We start from the raw sequence: 18,928 nt of genomic DNA, 5'->3' as shown, positions 1-18,928 counted from the left end.
TGTCCACCCTTCTCATCGTGACTGTCTTGCCGTCAGGACTATGAGAGCCGCTCCAGCTACATGGTGTCTCCGAATGGCGTGGTTTCTCCCAGCAGCCCCTGCTCTCCGCTTCTGACCCCGCTGGCGGCGCATCACTACCTCCAGCTCCTCCAACAGCAGATCCAGCAGCAGCAGCAACACACACAGGTGGCTGTCGCACAGGTGAGAGAGAGAGAGAGAGACACACACACATACATTTATTTATGACACACACAGTCTTGTACAGCTAACCTTGTGGGGACACACAATTCAGTCCCATTCAAAATCCTATTTTCCCTAAACCTAACCCGTACTCTTACCTTAACCCTAACCTTAACCCAAAAATCTAGCCTTAACCCTGAACCTAACCCTAGATCCTAAACCTAAACCTAACCCTAGCTCCTAACCCTAAACCTAATCCTAGCTCCTAACCCTAGCTCCTAACCCTAAACCTAACCTAACCCTAGCTCCTAAACCTAACCCTAACACAAAACTAACCCTAGCTCCTAACCCTAACACAAAACTAACCCTAGCTCCTAACCCTAAACCTAACCCTAACACAAAACTAACCCTAGCTCCTAAACCTAACCCTAACGCAAAACTAACCCTAGCTCCTAACCCTAAACCTAACCCTAACCCTAACACAAAACTAACCCTAGCTCCTAACCCTTAACATAATTCTAACCCTAACACTTATTCTAACCTTAACACTAAACCCCCTAGAAACAGCATTTGACCTTGTGGGGACAAACAAAATGGCCCCACAAGAATAGTTAAACACGTCCACAGATGCAAACACACATTCACAAACACATTTATGACACACACACAGTCTTGTATAACTGACCTTGTGAACACACACAATTCAGTCCTATTCAAAATCCTATTTTCCATAACCCTAAACCTAACCTTAACCCAAAAACCTAGCTCCTAACCCTAACCCTAAAACTAATCCTAGCTCCTAACCCTAACACAAAACTAACCCTAGCTCCTAACCCTAACCCTAAAACTAATCCTAGCTCCTAACCCTTAACCTAACACTAATTCTAACCTTAACCCTAAATCCTCTAGAAATAGCATTTGTGGGGGACAAACAAAATGTCGCCAGTTGGTTAAAATGTATTTTTTTTTGTGTTTTTTTTTGAACACGCCCACACAAATCAAATCAAATCAAATGTTATTTGTCACATACACATGGTTAGCAGATGTTAATGCGAGTGTAGCGAAATGCTTGTGCTTCTAGTTCCGACAATGCAGTAATAACAAGTAATCTAACTAACAATTCCAAAACTACTGTCTTGTACACAGTGTAAGGGGATAAAGAATATGTACATAAGGATATATGAATGAGTGATGGTACAGAGCAGCATAGGCAAGATACAGTAGATGGTATCGAGTACAGTATGTACAAATGAGATGAGTATGTAAACAAAGTGGCATAGTTTAAAGTGGCTAGTGATACATGTATTACATAAGGATACAGTCGATGATATAGAGTACAGTATATACGTATGCATATGAGATGAATAATGTAGGGTAAGTAACATTATATAAGGTAGCATTGTTTAAAGTGGCTAGTGATATATTTACATCATTTCCCATCAATTCCCATTATTAAAGTGGCTGGAGTTGAGTCAGTGTCAGTGTGTTGGCAGCAGCCACTCAGTGTTAGTGGTGGCTGTTTAACAGTCTGATGGCCTTGAGATAGAAGCTGTTTTTCAGTCTCTCGGTCCCAGCTTTGATGCACCTGTACTGACCTCGCCTTCTGGATGATAGCGGGGTGAACAGGCAGTGGCTCGGGTGGTTGATGTCCTTGATGATCTTTATGGCCTTCCTGTGACATCGGGTGGTGTAGGTGTCCTGGAGGGCAGGTAGTTTGCCCCCGGTGATGCGTTGTGCAGACCTCACTACCCTCTGGAGAGCCTTACGGTTGAGGGCGGTGCAGTTGCCATACCAGGCGGTGATACAGCCCGCCAGGATGCTCTCGATTGTGCATCTGTAGAAGTTTGTGAGTGCTTTTGGTGACAAGCCAAATTTCTTCAGCCTCCTGAGGTTGAAGAGGCGCTGCTGCGCCTTCTTCACGATGCTGTCTGTGTGAGTGGACCAATTCAGTTTGTCTGTGATGTGTATGCCGAGGAACTTAAAACGTGCTACCCTCTCCACTACTGTTCCATCGATGTGGATAGGGGGGTGTTCCCTCTGCTGTTTCCTGAAGTCCACAATCATCTCCTTAGTTTTGTTGACGTTGAGTGTGAGGTTATTTTCCTGACACCACACTCCGAGGGCCCTCACCTCCTTCCTGTAGGCCGTCTCGTCGTTGTTGGTAATCAAGCCTACCACTGTTGTGTCGTCCGCAAACTTGATGATTGAGTTGGAGGCGTGCGTGGCCACGCAGTCGTGGGTGAACAGGGAGTACAGGAGAGGGCTCAGAACGCACCCTTGTGGGGCCCCAGTGTTGAGGATCAGCGGGGAGGAGATGTTGTTGCCTACCCTCACCACCTGGGGGCGGCCCGTCAGGAAGTCCAGTACCCAGTTGCACAGGGCGGGGTCGAGACCCAGGGTCTCGAGCTTGATGACGAGCTTGGAGGGTACTATGGTGTTGCCGAGCTGTAGTCGATGAACAGCATTCTCACATAGGTATTCCTCTTGTCCAGATGGGTTAGGGCAGTGTGCAGTGTGGTTGAGATTGCATCGTCTGTGGACCTATTTGGGCGGTAAGCAAATTGGAGTGGGTCTAGGGTGTCAGGTAGGGTGGAGGTGATATGGTCCTTGACTAGTCTCTCAAAGCACTTCATGATGACGGATGTGAGTGCTACGGGGCGGTAGTCGTTTAGCTCAGTTACCTTAGCTTTCTTGGGAACAGGAACAATGGTGGCCCTCTTGAAGCATGTGGGAACAGCAGACTGGTATAGGGATTGATTGAATATGTCCGTAAACACACCGGCCAGCTGGTCTGCGCATGCTCTGAGGGCGCGGCTGGGGATGCCGTCTGGGCCTGCAGCCTTGCGAGGGTTAACACGTTTAAATGTCTTACTCACCTCGGCTGCAGTGAGGGAGAGACCGCATGTTTTTGTTGCAGGCCGTGTCAGTGGCACTGTATTGTCCTCAAAGCGGGCAAAAAAGTTATTTAGTCTGCCTGGGAGCAAGACATCCTGGTCCGTGACTGGGCTGGATTTCTTCCTGTAGTCCGTGATTGACTGTAGACCCTGCCACATGCCTCTTGTGTCTGAGCCGTTGAATTGAGATTCTACTTTGTCTCTGTACTGGCGCTTAGCTTGTTTGATAGCCTTGCGGAGGGAATAGCTGCACTGTTTGTATTCGGTCATGTTACCAGACACCTTGCCCTGATTAAAAGCAGTGGTTCGCGCTTTCAGTTTCACACGAATGCTGCCATCAATCCACGGTTTCTGGTTAGGGAATGTTTTAATCGTTGCTATGGGAACGACATCTTCAACGCACGTTCTAATGAACTCGCACACCGAATCAGCGTATTCGTCAATGTTGTTATCTGACGCAATACGAAACATCTCCCAGTCCACGTGATGGAAGCAGTCTTGGAGTGTGGAGTCAGCTTGGTCGGACCAGCGTTGGACAGACCTCAGCGTGAGAGCCTCTTGTTTTAGTTTCTGTCTGTAGGCAGGGATCAACAAAATGGAGTCGTGGTCAGCTTTTCCGAAAGGGGGGCGGGGCAGGGCCTTATATGCGTCGCGGAAGTTAGAGTAACAATGATCCAAGGTCTTTCCACCCCTGGTTGCGCAATCGATATGCTGATAAAATTTAGGGAGTCTTGTTTTCAGATTAGCCTTGTTAAAATCCCCAGCTACAATGAATGCAGCCTCCGGATAAATCGTTTCCAGTTTGCAGAGATTTAAATAAAGTTCGTTCAGAGCCATCGATGTGTCTGCTTGGGGGGGATATATACGGCTGTGATTATAATCGAAGAGAATTCTCTTGGTAGATAATGCGGTCTACATTTGATTGTGAGGAATTCTAAATCAGGTGAACAGAAGGATTTGAGTTCCTGTATGTTTCTTTCATCACACCATGTCACGTTGGCCATGAGGCATACGCCTCCGCCCCTCTTCTTACCAGAAAGATGTTTGTTTCTGTCAGCGCGATGCGTGGAGAAACCCGTTGGCTGCACCGCTTCGGATAGAGTCTCTCCAGTGAGCCATGTTTCAGTGAAGCAAAGGACGTTACAGTCTCTGATGTCCCTCTGGAATGCTACCCTTGCTCGGATTTCATCAACCTTGTTGTCAAGAGACTGGACATTGGCAAGAAGAATGCTAGGGAGTGGTGCACGGTGTGCCCGTCTCCGGAGTCTGACCAGAAGACCGCCTCGTTTCCCTCTCTTTCGGAGTCGTTTTTTTGGGTCGCTGCATAGGATCCACTCCGTTGTCCTGTTTGTAAGGCAGAACACAGGATCCGCGTCGCGAAAAACATATTCTTGGTCGTACTGATGGTGAGTTGACGCTGATCTTATATTCAGTAGTTCTTCTCGACTGTATGTAATGAAACCTAAGATGACCTGGGGTACTAATGTAAGAATTAACACATAAAAAAACAAAAAACTGCATAGTTTCCTAGGAACGCGAAGCGAGGCGGCCATCTCTGTCGGCGCCGGAAGTCCACACACACACACACACACACACACACACCAAGCTGTTGTATATCTGTGGTCCAGATGTCTGGTCAGTGAGACACAGTTGTCCTCCTCAGGCATCAGTTGACCACCACACACTCTTTATCGGTTTCTACTGCGTTACATTCACTAGGTCATCCTGTACACCAGTCCAGTGGCTCAGGACATTGTGGTAGCAATGCCAGGGTGGTGAGTTCGATTCCCGCTGGTGTTGTCAGTATATAAATGTATGCACACATTGTTTTAAGTCGTATTGTATAAAAGCGTCTGCTAATTTGCATATATTGTACATACACGTGCAAAGGTTAATTAATTCATGCACATAATATAACCAACCCTACAGTACACATAATATAACCAGCCCTACAGTACACATAATATAACCAGCCCTACAGTACACATAATATAACCAGCCCTACAGTACACATAATATAACCAGCCCTACAGTGTACATAATATAACCAGCCCTACAGTGCACATAATATAACCAGCCCTACAGTACACATAATATAACCAGCCCTACAGTGTACATAATATAACCATCCCTACAGTACACATAATATAACCAGCCCTACAGTGCACATAATATAACCAGCCCTACAGTACACATAATATAACCAGCCCTACAGTGTACATAATATAACCAGCCCTACAGTACACATAATATAACCAGCCCTACAGTACACATAATATAACCAGCCCTACAGTGTACATAATATAACCAGCCCTACAGTACACATAATATAACCAGCCCTACAGTGCACATAATGTAACCAGCCCTACAGTGTACATAATATAACCAGCCCTACAGTGCACATAATATAACCAGCCCTACAGTGTACATAATATAACCAGCCCTACAGTGCACATAATATAACCAGCCCTACAGTGCACATAATATAACCAGCCCTACAGTGTACATAATATAACCAGCCCTACAGTGCACATAATATAACCAGCCCTACAGTACACATAATATAACCAGCCCTACAGTGTACATAATATAACCATCCCTACAGTACACATAATATAACCAGCCCTACAGTGTACATAATATAACCAGCCCTACAGTGCACATAATATAACCAGCCCTACAGTGCACATAATATAACAAGCCCTACAGTGCACATAATATAACCAGCCCTACAGTGCACATAATATAACCAGCCCTACAGTGTACATAATATAACCAGCCCTACAGTGTACATAATATAACCAGCCCTACAATGTACATAATATAACCAGCCCTACAGTACACATAATATAACCAGCCCTACAGTACACATAATATAACCAGCCCTACAGTGTACATAATATAACCAGCCCTACAGTGTACATAATATAATCAGCCCTACAGTGTACATAATATAACCAGCCCTACAGTACACATAATATAACCAGCCCTACAGTGTACATAATATAACCATCCCTACAGTACACATAATATAACCAGCCCTACAGTGTACATAATATAACCAGCCCTACAGTGCACATAATATAACCAGCCCTACAGTGTACATAATATAACCAGCCCTACAGTACACATAATATAACCAGCCCTACAGTACACATAATATAACCAGCCCTACAGTGTACATAATATAACCAGCCCTACAGTACACATAATATAACCAGTCCTACAGTGTACATAATATAACCAGCCCTACAGTGTACATAATATAACCAGCCCTACAGTGCACATAATATAACCAGCCCTACAGTACACATAATATAACCAGCCCTATAGTGTACATAATATAACCATCCTACAGTACACATAATATAACCAGCCCTACAGTGTACATAATATAACCAGCCCTACAGTGCACATAATATAACCAGCCCTACAGTGCACATAATATAACCAGCCCTACAGTGCACATAATATAACCAGCCCTACAGTGCACATAATATAACCAGCCCTACAGTGTACATAATATAACCAGCCCTACAGTACACATAATATAACCAGCCCTACAGTACACGTAATATAACCAGCCCTACAGTGTACGTAATATAACCAGCCCTACAGTACACATAATATAACCAGCCCTACAGTGTACATAATATAACCAGCCCTACAGTGCACATAATATAACCAGCCCTACAGTGCACATAATATAACCAGCCCTACAGTGCACATAATATAACCAGCCCTACAGTGTACATAATATAACCATCCCTACAGTACACATAATATAACCAGCCCTACAGTACACATAATATAACCAGCCCTACAGTACACATAATATAACCAGCCCTACAGTACACATAATATAACCAGCCCTACAGTGTACATAATATAACCAGCCCTACAGTGTACATAATATAACCAGCCCTACAGTACACATAATATAACCAGCCCTACAGTGCACATAATATAACCAGCCCTACAGTACACATAATATAACCAGCCCTACAGTGCACATAATATAACCAGCCCTACAGTGCACATAATATAACCAGCCCTACAGTGCACATAATATAACCAGCCCTACAGTGTACATAATATAACCAGCCCTACAGTGCACATAATATAACCAGCCCTACAGTGCACATAATATAACCAGCCCTACAGTGTACATAATATAACCAGCCCTACAGTGCACATAATATAACCAGCCCTACAGTGTACATAATATAACCAGCCCTACAGTACACATAATATAACCAGCCCTACAGTACACATAATATAACCAGCCCTACAGTACACATAATATAACCAGCCCTACAGTGTACATAATATAACCAGCCCTACAGTACACATAATATAACCAGCCCTACAGTGTACATAATATAACCAGCCCTACAGTGTACATAATATAACCAGCCCTACAGTGTACATAATATAACCAGCCCTACAGTGTACATAAAAAACAGCCCTACAGTGTACATAATATAACCAGCCCTACAGTGTACATAATATAACCAGCCCTACAGTGTACATAATATAACCAGCCCTACAGTGTACATAATATAACCAGCGCTACAGTGCACATAATATAACCAGCCCTACAGTGTACATAATATAACCAGCCCTACAATGTACATAATATAACCAGCCCTACAGTACACATAATATAACCAGCCCTACAGTACACATAATATAACCAGCCCTACAGTGTACATAATATAACCAGCCCTACGGTGTACATAATATAATCAGCCCTACAGTGTACATAATATAACCAGCCCTACAGTGCACATAATATAACCAGCCCTACAGTACACATAATATAACCAGCCCTACAGTGTACATAATATAACCATCCCTACAGTACACATAATATAACCAGCCCTACAGTGCACATAATATAACCAGCCCTACAGTACACATAATATAACCAGCCCTACAGTGTACATAATATAACCAGCCCTACAGTACACATAATATAACCAGCCCTACAGTACACATAATATAACCAGCCCTACAGTGTACATAATATAACCAGCCCTACAGTACACATAATATAACCAGCCCTACAGTGCACATAATGTAACCAGCCCTACAGTGTACATAATATAACCAGCCCTACAGTGCACATAATATAACCAGCCCTACAGTGTACATAATATAACCAGCCCTACAGTGCACATAATATAACCAGCCCTACAGTGCACATAATATAACCAGCCCTACAGTGTACATAATATAACCAGCCCTACAGTGCACATAATATAACCAGCCCTACAGTACACATAATATAACCAGCCCTACAGTGTACATAATATAACCATCCCTACAGTACACATAATATAACCAGCCCTACAGTGTACATAATATAACCAGCCCTACAGTGCACATAATATAACCAGCCCTACAGTGCACATAATATAACAAGCCCTACAGTGCACATAATATAACCAGCCCTACAGTGCACATAATATAACCAGCCCTACAGTGTACATAATATAACCAGCCCTACAGTGTACATAATATAACCAGCCCTACAATGTACATAATATAACCAGCCCTACAGTACACATAATATAACCAGCCCTACAGTACACATAATATAACCAGCCCTACAGTGTACATAATATAACCAGCCCTACAGTGTACATAATATAATCAGCCCTACAGTGTACATAATATAACCAGCCCTACAGTACACATAATATAACCAGCCCTACAGTGTACATAATATAACCATCCCTACAGTACACATAATATAACCAGCCCTACAGTGTACATAATATAACCAGCCCTACAGTGCACATAATATAACCAGCCCTACAGTGTACATAATATAACCAGCCCTACAGTACACATAATATAACCAGCCCTACAGTACACATAATATAACCAGCCCTACAGTGTACATAATATAACCAGCCCTACAGTACACATAATATAACCAGCCCTACAGTACACATAATATAACCAGCCCTACAGTGTACATAATATAACCAGCCCTACAGTACACATAATATAACCAGCCCTACAGTGCACATAATGTAACCAGCCCTACAGTGTACATAATATAACCAGCCCTACAGTGCACATAATATAACCAGCCCTACAGTGTACATAATATAACCAGCCCTACAGTGCACATAATATAACCAGCCCTACAGTGCACATAATATAACCAGCCCTACAGTGTACATAATATAACCAGCCCTACAGTGCACATAATATAACCAGCCCTACAGTACACATAATATAACCAGCCCTACAGTGTACATAATATAACCATCCCTACAGTACACATAATATAACCAGCCCTACAGTGTACATAATATAACCAGCCCTACAGTGCACATAATATAACCAGCCCTACAGTGCACATAATATAACAAGCCCTACAGTGCACATAATATAACCAGCCCTACAGTGCACATAATATAACCAGCCCTACAGTGTACATAATATAACCAGCCCTACAGTGTACATAATATAACCAGCCCTACAGTGTACATAATATAACCAGCCCTACAGTACACATAATATAACCAGCCCTACAGTACACATAATATAACCAGCCCTACAGTGTACATAATATAACCAGCCCTACAGTGTACATAATATAATCAGCCCTACAGTGTACATAATATAACCAGCCCTACAGTACACATAATATAACCAGCCCTACAGTGTACATAATATAACCATCCCTACAGTACACATAATATAACCAGCCCTACAGTGTACATAATATAACCAGCCCTACAGTGCACATAATATAACCAGCCCTACAGTGTACATAATATAACCAGCCCTACAGTACACATAATATAACCAGCCCTACAGTACACATAATATAACCAGCCCTACAGTGTACATAATATAACCAGCCCTACAGTACACATAATATAACCAGTCCTACAGTGTACATAATATAACCAGCCCTACAGTGTACATAATATAACCAGCCCTACAGTGCACATAATATAACCAGCCCTACAGTACACATAATATAACCAGCCCTATAGTGTACATAATATAACCATCCTACAGTACACATAATATAACCAGCCCTACAGTGTACATAATATAACCAGCCCTACAGTGCACATAATATAACCAGCCCTACAGTGCACATAATATAACCAGCCCTACAGTGTACATAATATAACCAGCCCTACAGTACACATAATATAACCAGCCCTACAGTACACGTAATATAACCAGCCCTACAGTGTACGTAATATAACCAGCCCTACAGTACACATAATATAACCAGCCCTACAGTGTACATAATATAACCAGCCCTACAGTGCACATAATATAACCAGCCCTACAGTGCACATAATATAACCAGCCCTACAGTGCACATAATATAACCAGCCCTACAGTGTACATAATATAACCATCCCTACAGTACACATAATATAACCAGCCCTACAGTACACATAATATAACCAGCCCTACAGTACACATAATATAACCAGCCCTACAGTACACATAATATAACCAGCCCTACAGTGTACATAATATAACCAGCCCTACAGTGTACATAATATAACCAGCCCTACAGTACACATAATATAACCAGCCCTACAGTGCACATAATATAACCAGCCCTACAGTGCACATAATATAACCAGCCCTACAGTGCACATAATATAACCAGCCCTACAGTGTACATAATATAACCAGCCCTACAGTGCACATAATATAACCAGCCCTACAGTGCACATAATATAACCAGCCCTACAGTGTACATAATATAACCAGCCCTACAGTGCACATAATATAACCAGCCCTACAGTGTACATAATATAACCAGCCCTACAGTACACATAATATAACCAGCCCTACAGTACACATAATATAACCAGCCCTACAGTACACATAATATAACCAGCCCTACAGTGTACATAATATAACCAGCCCTACAGTACACATAATATAACCAGCCCTACAGTGTACATAATATAACCAGCCCTACGGTGTACATAATATAACCAGCCCTACAGTGTACATAATATAACCAGCCCTACAGTGTACATAAAAAACAGCCCTACAGTGTACATAATATAACCAGCCCTACAGTGTACATAATATAACCAGCCCTACAGTGTACATAATATAACCAGCCCTACAGTGTACATAATATAACCAGCGCTACAGTGCACATAATATAACCAGCCCTACAGTGTACATAATATAACCAGCCCTACAATGTACATAATATAACCAGCCCTACAGTACACATAATATAACCAGCCCTACAGTACACATAATATAACCAGCCCTACAGTGTACATAATATAACCAGCCCTACGGTGTACATAATATAACCAGCCCTACGGTGTACATAATATAATCAGCCCTACGGTGTACATAATATAACCAGCCCTACAGTACACATAATATAACCAGCCCTACAGTGTACATAATATAACCATCCCTACAGTACACATAATATAACCAGCCCTACAGTGTACATAATATAACCAGCCCTACAGTGCACATAATATAACCAGCCCTACAGTGTACATAATATAACCAGCCCTACAGTGTACATAATATAACCAGCCCTACAGTACACATAATATAACCAGCCCTACAGTACACATAATATAACCAGCCCTACAGTGTACATAATATAACCAGCCCTACAGTACACATAATATAACCAGTCCTACAGTGTACATAATATAACCAGCCCTACAGTGTACATAATATAACCAGCCCTACAGTGCACATAATATAACCAGCCCTACAGTACACATAATATAACCAGCCCTACAGTGTACATAATATAACCATCCCTACAGTACACATAATATAACCAGCCCTACAGTGTACATAATATAACCAGCCCTACAGTGCACATAATATAACCAGCCCTACAGTGCACATAATATAACCAGCCCTACAGTGCACATAATATAACCAGCCCTACAGTGTACATAATATAACCAGCCCTACAGTACACATAATATAACCAGCCCTACAGTACACGTAATATAACCAGCCCTACAGTACACGTAATATAACCAGCCCTACAGTGTACGTAATATAACCAGCCCTACAGTACACATAATATAACCAGCCCTACAGTGTACATAATACAACCAGCCCTACAGTGCACATAATATAACCAGCCCTACAGTACACATAATATAACCAGCCCTACAGTACACGTAATATAACCAGCCCTACAGTGTACGTAATATAACCAGCCCTACAGTACACATAATATAACCAGCCCTACAGTACACATAATATAACCAGCCCTACAGTGTACATAATATAACCAGCCCTACAGTGTACATAATATAACCAGCCCTACAGTGCACATAATATAACCAGCCCTACAGTGCACATAATATAACCAGCCCTACAGTGCACATAATATAACCAGCCCTACAGTGCACATAATATAACCAGCCCTACAGTGTACATAATATAACCATCCCTACAGTACACATAATATAACCATCCCTACAGTACACATAATATAACCAGCCCTACAGTACACATAATATAACCAGCCCTACAGTACACATAATATAACCAGCCCTACAGTGTACATAATATAACCAGCCCTACAGTGTACATAATATAACCAGCCCTACAGTACACATAATATAACCAGCCCTACAGTGCACATAATATAACCAGCCCTACAGTACACATAATATAACCAGCCCTACAGTGCACATAATATAACCAGCCCTACAGTGCACATAATATAACCAGCCCTACAGTGCACATAATATAACCAGCCCTACAGTGTACATAATATAACCAGCCCTACAGTGCACATAATATAACCAGCCCTACAGTGCACATAATATAACCAGCCCTACAGTGTACATAATATAACCAGCCCTACAGTGCACATAATATAACCAGCCCTACAGTGTACATAATATAACCAGCCCTACAGTACACATAATATAACCAGCCCTACAGTGCACATAATATAACCAGCCCTACAGTGTACATAATATAACCATCCCTACAGTACACATAATATAACCAGCCCTACAGTACACATAATATAACCAGCCCTACAGTGTACATAATATAACCAGCCCTACAGTACACATAATATAACCAGTCCTACAGTGTACATAATATAACCAGCCCTACAGTGTACATAATATAACCAGCCCTACAGTGTACATAAAAAACAGCCCTACAGTGTACATAATATAACCAGCCCTACAGTGTACATAATATAACCAGCCCTACAGTGTACATAATATAACCAGCCCTACAGTGTACATAATATAACCAGCGCTACAGTGCACATAATATAACCAGCCCTACAGTGTACATAATATAACCAGCCCTGCAGTGTACATAATATAACCAGCCCTACAGTGTACATAATATAACCAGCCCTACAGTACACATAATATAACCAGTCCTACAGTGTACATAATATAACCAGCCCTACAGTGTACATAATATAACCAGCCCTACAGTGTACATAAAAAACAGCCCTACAGTGTACATAATATAACCAGCCCTACAGTGTACATAATATAACCAGCCCTACAGTGTACATAATATAACCAGCCCTACAGTGTACATAATATAACCAGCGCTACAGTGCACATAATATAACCAGCCCTACAGTGTACATAATATAACCAGCCCTGCAGTGTACATAATATAACCAGCCCTACAGTGTACATAATATAACCAGCCCTACAGTACACATAATATAACCAGCCCTACAGTACACATAATATAACCAGCCCTACAGTGTACATAATATAACCAGCCCTATAGTGTACATAATATAACCAGCCCTACAGTGTACATAATATAACCAGCCCTACAGTGCACATAATATAACCAGCCCTACAGTACACATAATATAACCAGCCCTACAGTGTACATAATATAACCATCCCTACAGTGCACATAATATAACCAGCCCTACAGTGTACATAATATAACCAGCCCTACAGTGCACATAATATAACCAGCCCTACAGTGCACATAATATAACCAGCCCTACAGTGCACATAATATAACCAGCCCTACAGTGCACATAATATAACCAGCCCTACAGTGTACATAATATAACCAGCCCTACAGTGTACATAATATAACCAGCCCTACAGTACACATAATATAACCAGCCCTACAGTACACATAATATAACCAGCCCTACAGTGTACATAATATAACCAGCCCTACAGTGTACATAATATAATCAGCCCTACAGTGTACATAATATAACCAGCCCTACAGTACACATAATATAACCAGCCCTACAGTGTACATAATATAACCATCCCTACAGTACACATAATATAACCAGCCCTACAGTGTACATAATATAACCAGCCCTACAGTGCACATAATATAACCAGCCCTACAGTGTACATAATATAACCAGCCCTACAGTACACATAATATAACCAGCCCCACAGTACACATAATATAACCAGCCCTACAGTGTACATAATATAACCAGCCCTACAATACACATAATATAACCAGTCCTACAGTGTACATAATATAACCAGCCCTACAGTGTACATAATATAACCAGCCCTACAGTGCACATAATATAACCAGCCCTACAGTACACATAATATAACCAGCCCTACAGTGTACATAATATAACCATCCCTACAGTACACATAATATAACCAGCCCTACAGTGTACATAATATAACCAGCCCTACAGTGCACATAATATAACCAGCCCTACAGTGCACATAATATAACCAGCCCTACAGTGCACATAATATAACCAGCCCTACAGTGTACATAATATAACCAGCCCTACAGTACACATAATATAACCAGCCCTACAGTACACGTAATATAACCAGCCCTACAGTGTACGTAATATAACCAGCCCTACAGTACACGTAATATAACCAGCCCTACAGTGTACATAATATAACCAGCCCTACAGTGCACATAATATAACCAGCCCTACAGTGCACATAATATAACCAGCCCTACAGTGCACATAATATAACCAGCCCTACAGTGCACATAATATAACCAGCCCTACAGTGTACATAATATAACCAGCCCTACAGTACACATAATATAACCAGCCCTACAGTACACATAATATAACCAGCCCTACAGTGTACATAATATAACCAGCCCTACAGTACACATAATATAGCCAGTCCTACAGTGTACATAATATAACCAGCCCTACAGTGTACATAATATAACCAGCCCTACAGTGTACATAAAAAACAGCCCTACAGTGTACATAATATAACCAGCCCTACAGTGTACATAATATAACCAGCCCTACAGTGTACACAATATAAGCAGCCCTACAGTGTACACAATATAACCAGCCCTACAGTGCACATAATATAACCATCCCTACAGTGTACATAATATAACCAGCCCTACAGTGTACATAGTATAACCAGCCCTACAGTGTACATAATATAACCAGCCCTACAGTACACATAATATAACCAGCCCTACAGTACACATAATATAACCAGCCCTACAGTGTACATAATATAACCAGCCCTACAGTGTACATAATATAACCAGCCCTACAGTGTACATAATATAACCAGCCCTACAGTGTACATAATATAACCAGCCCTACAGTACACATAATATAACCAGCCCTACAGTGTACATAATATAACCATCCCTACAGTACACATAATATAACCAGCCCTACATTGTACATAATATAACCAGCCCTACAGTGTACATAATATAACCAGCCCTACAGTGTACATAATATAACCAGCCCTACAGTGCACATAATATAACCAGCCCTACAGTGCACATAATATAACCAGCCCTACAGTGTACATAATATAACCAGCCCTACAGTACACATAATATAACCAGCCCTACAGTACACATACGATATAACCAGCCCTACAGTGTACATAATATAACCAGCCCTACAGTGCACATAATATAACCAGCCCTACAGTGCACATAATATAACCAGCCCTACAGTGCACATAATATAACCAAGTCTTATTCAGTACTGTAGTACTGATGTGCAATGGGGGACTGACTGTCTGGCTTAATCACGGCATCATGTGCCTCATTTGGCACCATTGTCTGCCTGTCTCTCTGCTGCATGACCACTAGGGAGCACTGCCATCACAGCTATGAAAGGATACACGTATTCATGTGCACTTACATGCACACGCACACAACACAACACAACAGGGACAGAGTGAATCAGTCTGCTATTGTTGTAGAAAATTAGCCTGGAAGGCACAACACAAACACAGAGTTATTTAAATTTGTAATTTATTTTCCCAGTCGTTCCCAGAGGTTTGCAGATGCGCATCGTCAGACTATAATGAGCTCACCGTGAATTATATTAACAAGTAATAGTGGGAACCCGTCATTCTTTTCAATTTCAGGTCCGGGAAATTCCATCTAATTAGATTTTCAACTGCAGTCTCTTGGATGATGTCTGGGGGGGGGGGGGGGGTTGGGCTGTTGCATGAAGTAGAATTTTTCAAACAGAAAAAAACTCACTGACAGACACACAGTGTTATAAACACACACACACACACTACACACACACACTTCCTCACACTCTATCCACATCCCCATTATCATCAGTCCCACTAGGCACAGTTCTGATTCCTGATCCCCCCTCTTTCCTGCTCGTCTCCCCCACTCAGGTGCAGCTCCTGAAGGATCAGATGTCAGTGGAGACCGCAGCTCGTGTAGAGGCTCAGGCTCGTGTCCACCAGCTGCTACTACAGAACAGAGACCTGCTCCAGCACCTGTCCCTGCTGGTCACACAGCTCAAACACCTGGAGAGCAAGGCACCGGGACCGGGGGAGAGACACACAACTGGACTGGGACCGGGGGAGAGACAGGATCACAGTAAGTCACCTGCACTAACTATACGAACCAGAACAATTAAGTTGAATATACAGTACAGGTAAAACAGTCATTCTCCATTGAGCATGCTTGTTAATCCAGGACTTTATACAGTGGGGCAAATAAGTATTTAGTCAGCCACCAATTGTGCAAGTTCTCCCACTTAAATAGATGAGAGAGGCCTGGAATTTTTTGTCATAGGTACACTTCAACTATGACAGACAAAATGAGGGAAAAAAAGTATTTGGTCAATAACAAAAGTTTATCTCAATACTTTGTTATATACCCTTTGTTGGCAATGACAGAGGTCAAACGTATTCTGTAAGTCTTCACAAGGTTTTCACACACTGTTGCTGGTATTTTGACCCATTCCTCCATGCAGATCTCCTCTAGAGAGGTTATGTTTTGGGGCTGTTGCTGGGCAACACGGACTTTCAACTCCCTCCAAAGATTTTCTATGGGGTTGAGATCTGGAGACTGGCTAGGCCACTCCAGGACCTTGAAATGCTTCTTACGAAGCCACTCCTTCGTTGCAGTGTGTTTGGGATCATTGTCATGCTGAAAGACCCAGCCATGTTTCATCTTCAATGCCCTTGCTGATGAAAGGAGGTTTTCACTCAAAATCTCACGATACATGGCCCCATTCATTCTTTCCTTTACACGGATCAGTCGTCCTGGTCCCTTTGCAGAAAAACAGAAAAAACAGCCCCAAAGCATGATGTTTCCACCCCCATGCTTCCCAGTAGGTATGGTGTTCTTTTGATGCAACTCAGCATTCTTTGTCCTCCAAACACGACGAGTTGAGTTTTTACCAAAAAGTTATATTTTGGTTTCATCTGACCATATGACATTCTCCCAATCTTCTTCTGGATCATCCAAATGCTCTCTTGCAAACTTCAGACGAGCCTGGACATACACTGGCTTAAGCAGGGGGACACGTCTGGCACTGCAGGTCTGTGAGAGCCAGAAATCTTGCTTGTTTGTAGGTGACCAAACTTGCACAATTGGTGGCTGACTAAATACTTTTTTGCCCCACTGTATGTATCCAGGACACTGGCCCTGCATGTACAACAGTTCATCATCAAGGACAGATCACACTTACATACCAACATTTAGGAAATGCACATTGTTAAGCAAGCTAAGCAATCATAGACCCACATACGCACACACACCTACACACACGCATACACACACACACGCACATACAAACACATACGCACACGCGCATACAAACACATATACACACACACACACACGCATACAAACACATATACACACACAATCGCATACAAACACATACACACGCATACAAACACATACATACATACACACACACATACAAACACATACATACACATGCATACAAACACATACACACACGCATATAAACACATACACACACGCATACAAACACATACACACACGCATACAAACACATTCAGGCACACGCATACAAACACAGACACACATACACACACACACACGCATACAAACACATATACACACACAATCGCATACAAACACATACACACGCATACAAACACATACATACACACACATACAAACACATACATACACACGCATACAATCACATACACGCATATAAACACATACACACACGCATATAAACACATACACACACGCATACAAACACATACACACACGCATACAAACACATTCAGACACACGCACACGCATACAAACACATACATACACACACACACGCATATACAAACACACACGCATATGAACACACACACAGGCATACAAACACATACATACACACGCATTTAAACACATACACACACACACGCATACAAACACATACATACATACAAACACAGACTCACATACACACACACGCATACAAACACATACATACACACACACACACACACATATAAAACACACACACACGCATATGAACACACACACACACACACACATACAAACACATACACATACACACACACGCATACAAACACATACACATA

The 18,928-nt window shown here is 42.0% G+C and overlaps 1 protein-coding gene across 2 annotated transcripts in view; it reads left to right on the top strand.

The window, feature by feature from the left end:
• si:dkey-34e4.1 (carboxyl-terminal PDZ ligand of neuronal nitric oxide synthase protein) overlaps positions 1-18,928 on the top strand; it is a 191,131-nt gene that overhangs the window by 126,158 nt on the left and 46,045 nt on the right. For both annotated transcript variants that reach the window (XM_036976925.2, XM_036976926.2), the window contains exons 8-9: positions 37-201; positions 16,730-16,937. In XM_036976925.2, the coding sequence (XP_036832820.1) occupies positions 37-201; positions 16,730-16,937 (373 nt within the window). The remainder of the gene's footprint in view (positions 1-36; positions 202-16,729; positions 16,938-18,928) is intronic.

The sequence above is a fragment of the Oncorhynchus mykiss genome, chromosome 5, assembly GCF_057628025.1.
Source record: "Oncorhynchus mykiss isolate SJ-2025 chromosome 5, ASM5762802v1, whole genome shotgun sequence".
NCBI classification, from domain to species: domain Eukaryota; kingdom Metazoa; phylum Chordata; class Actinopteri; order Salmoniformes; family Salmonidae; genus Oncorhynchus; species Oncorhynchus mykiss.
This window is presented reverse-complemented; position numbering and strand designations above follow the sequence as displayed.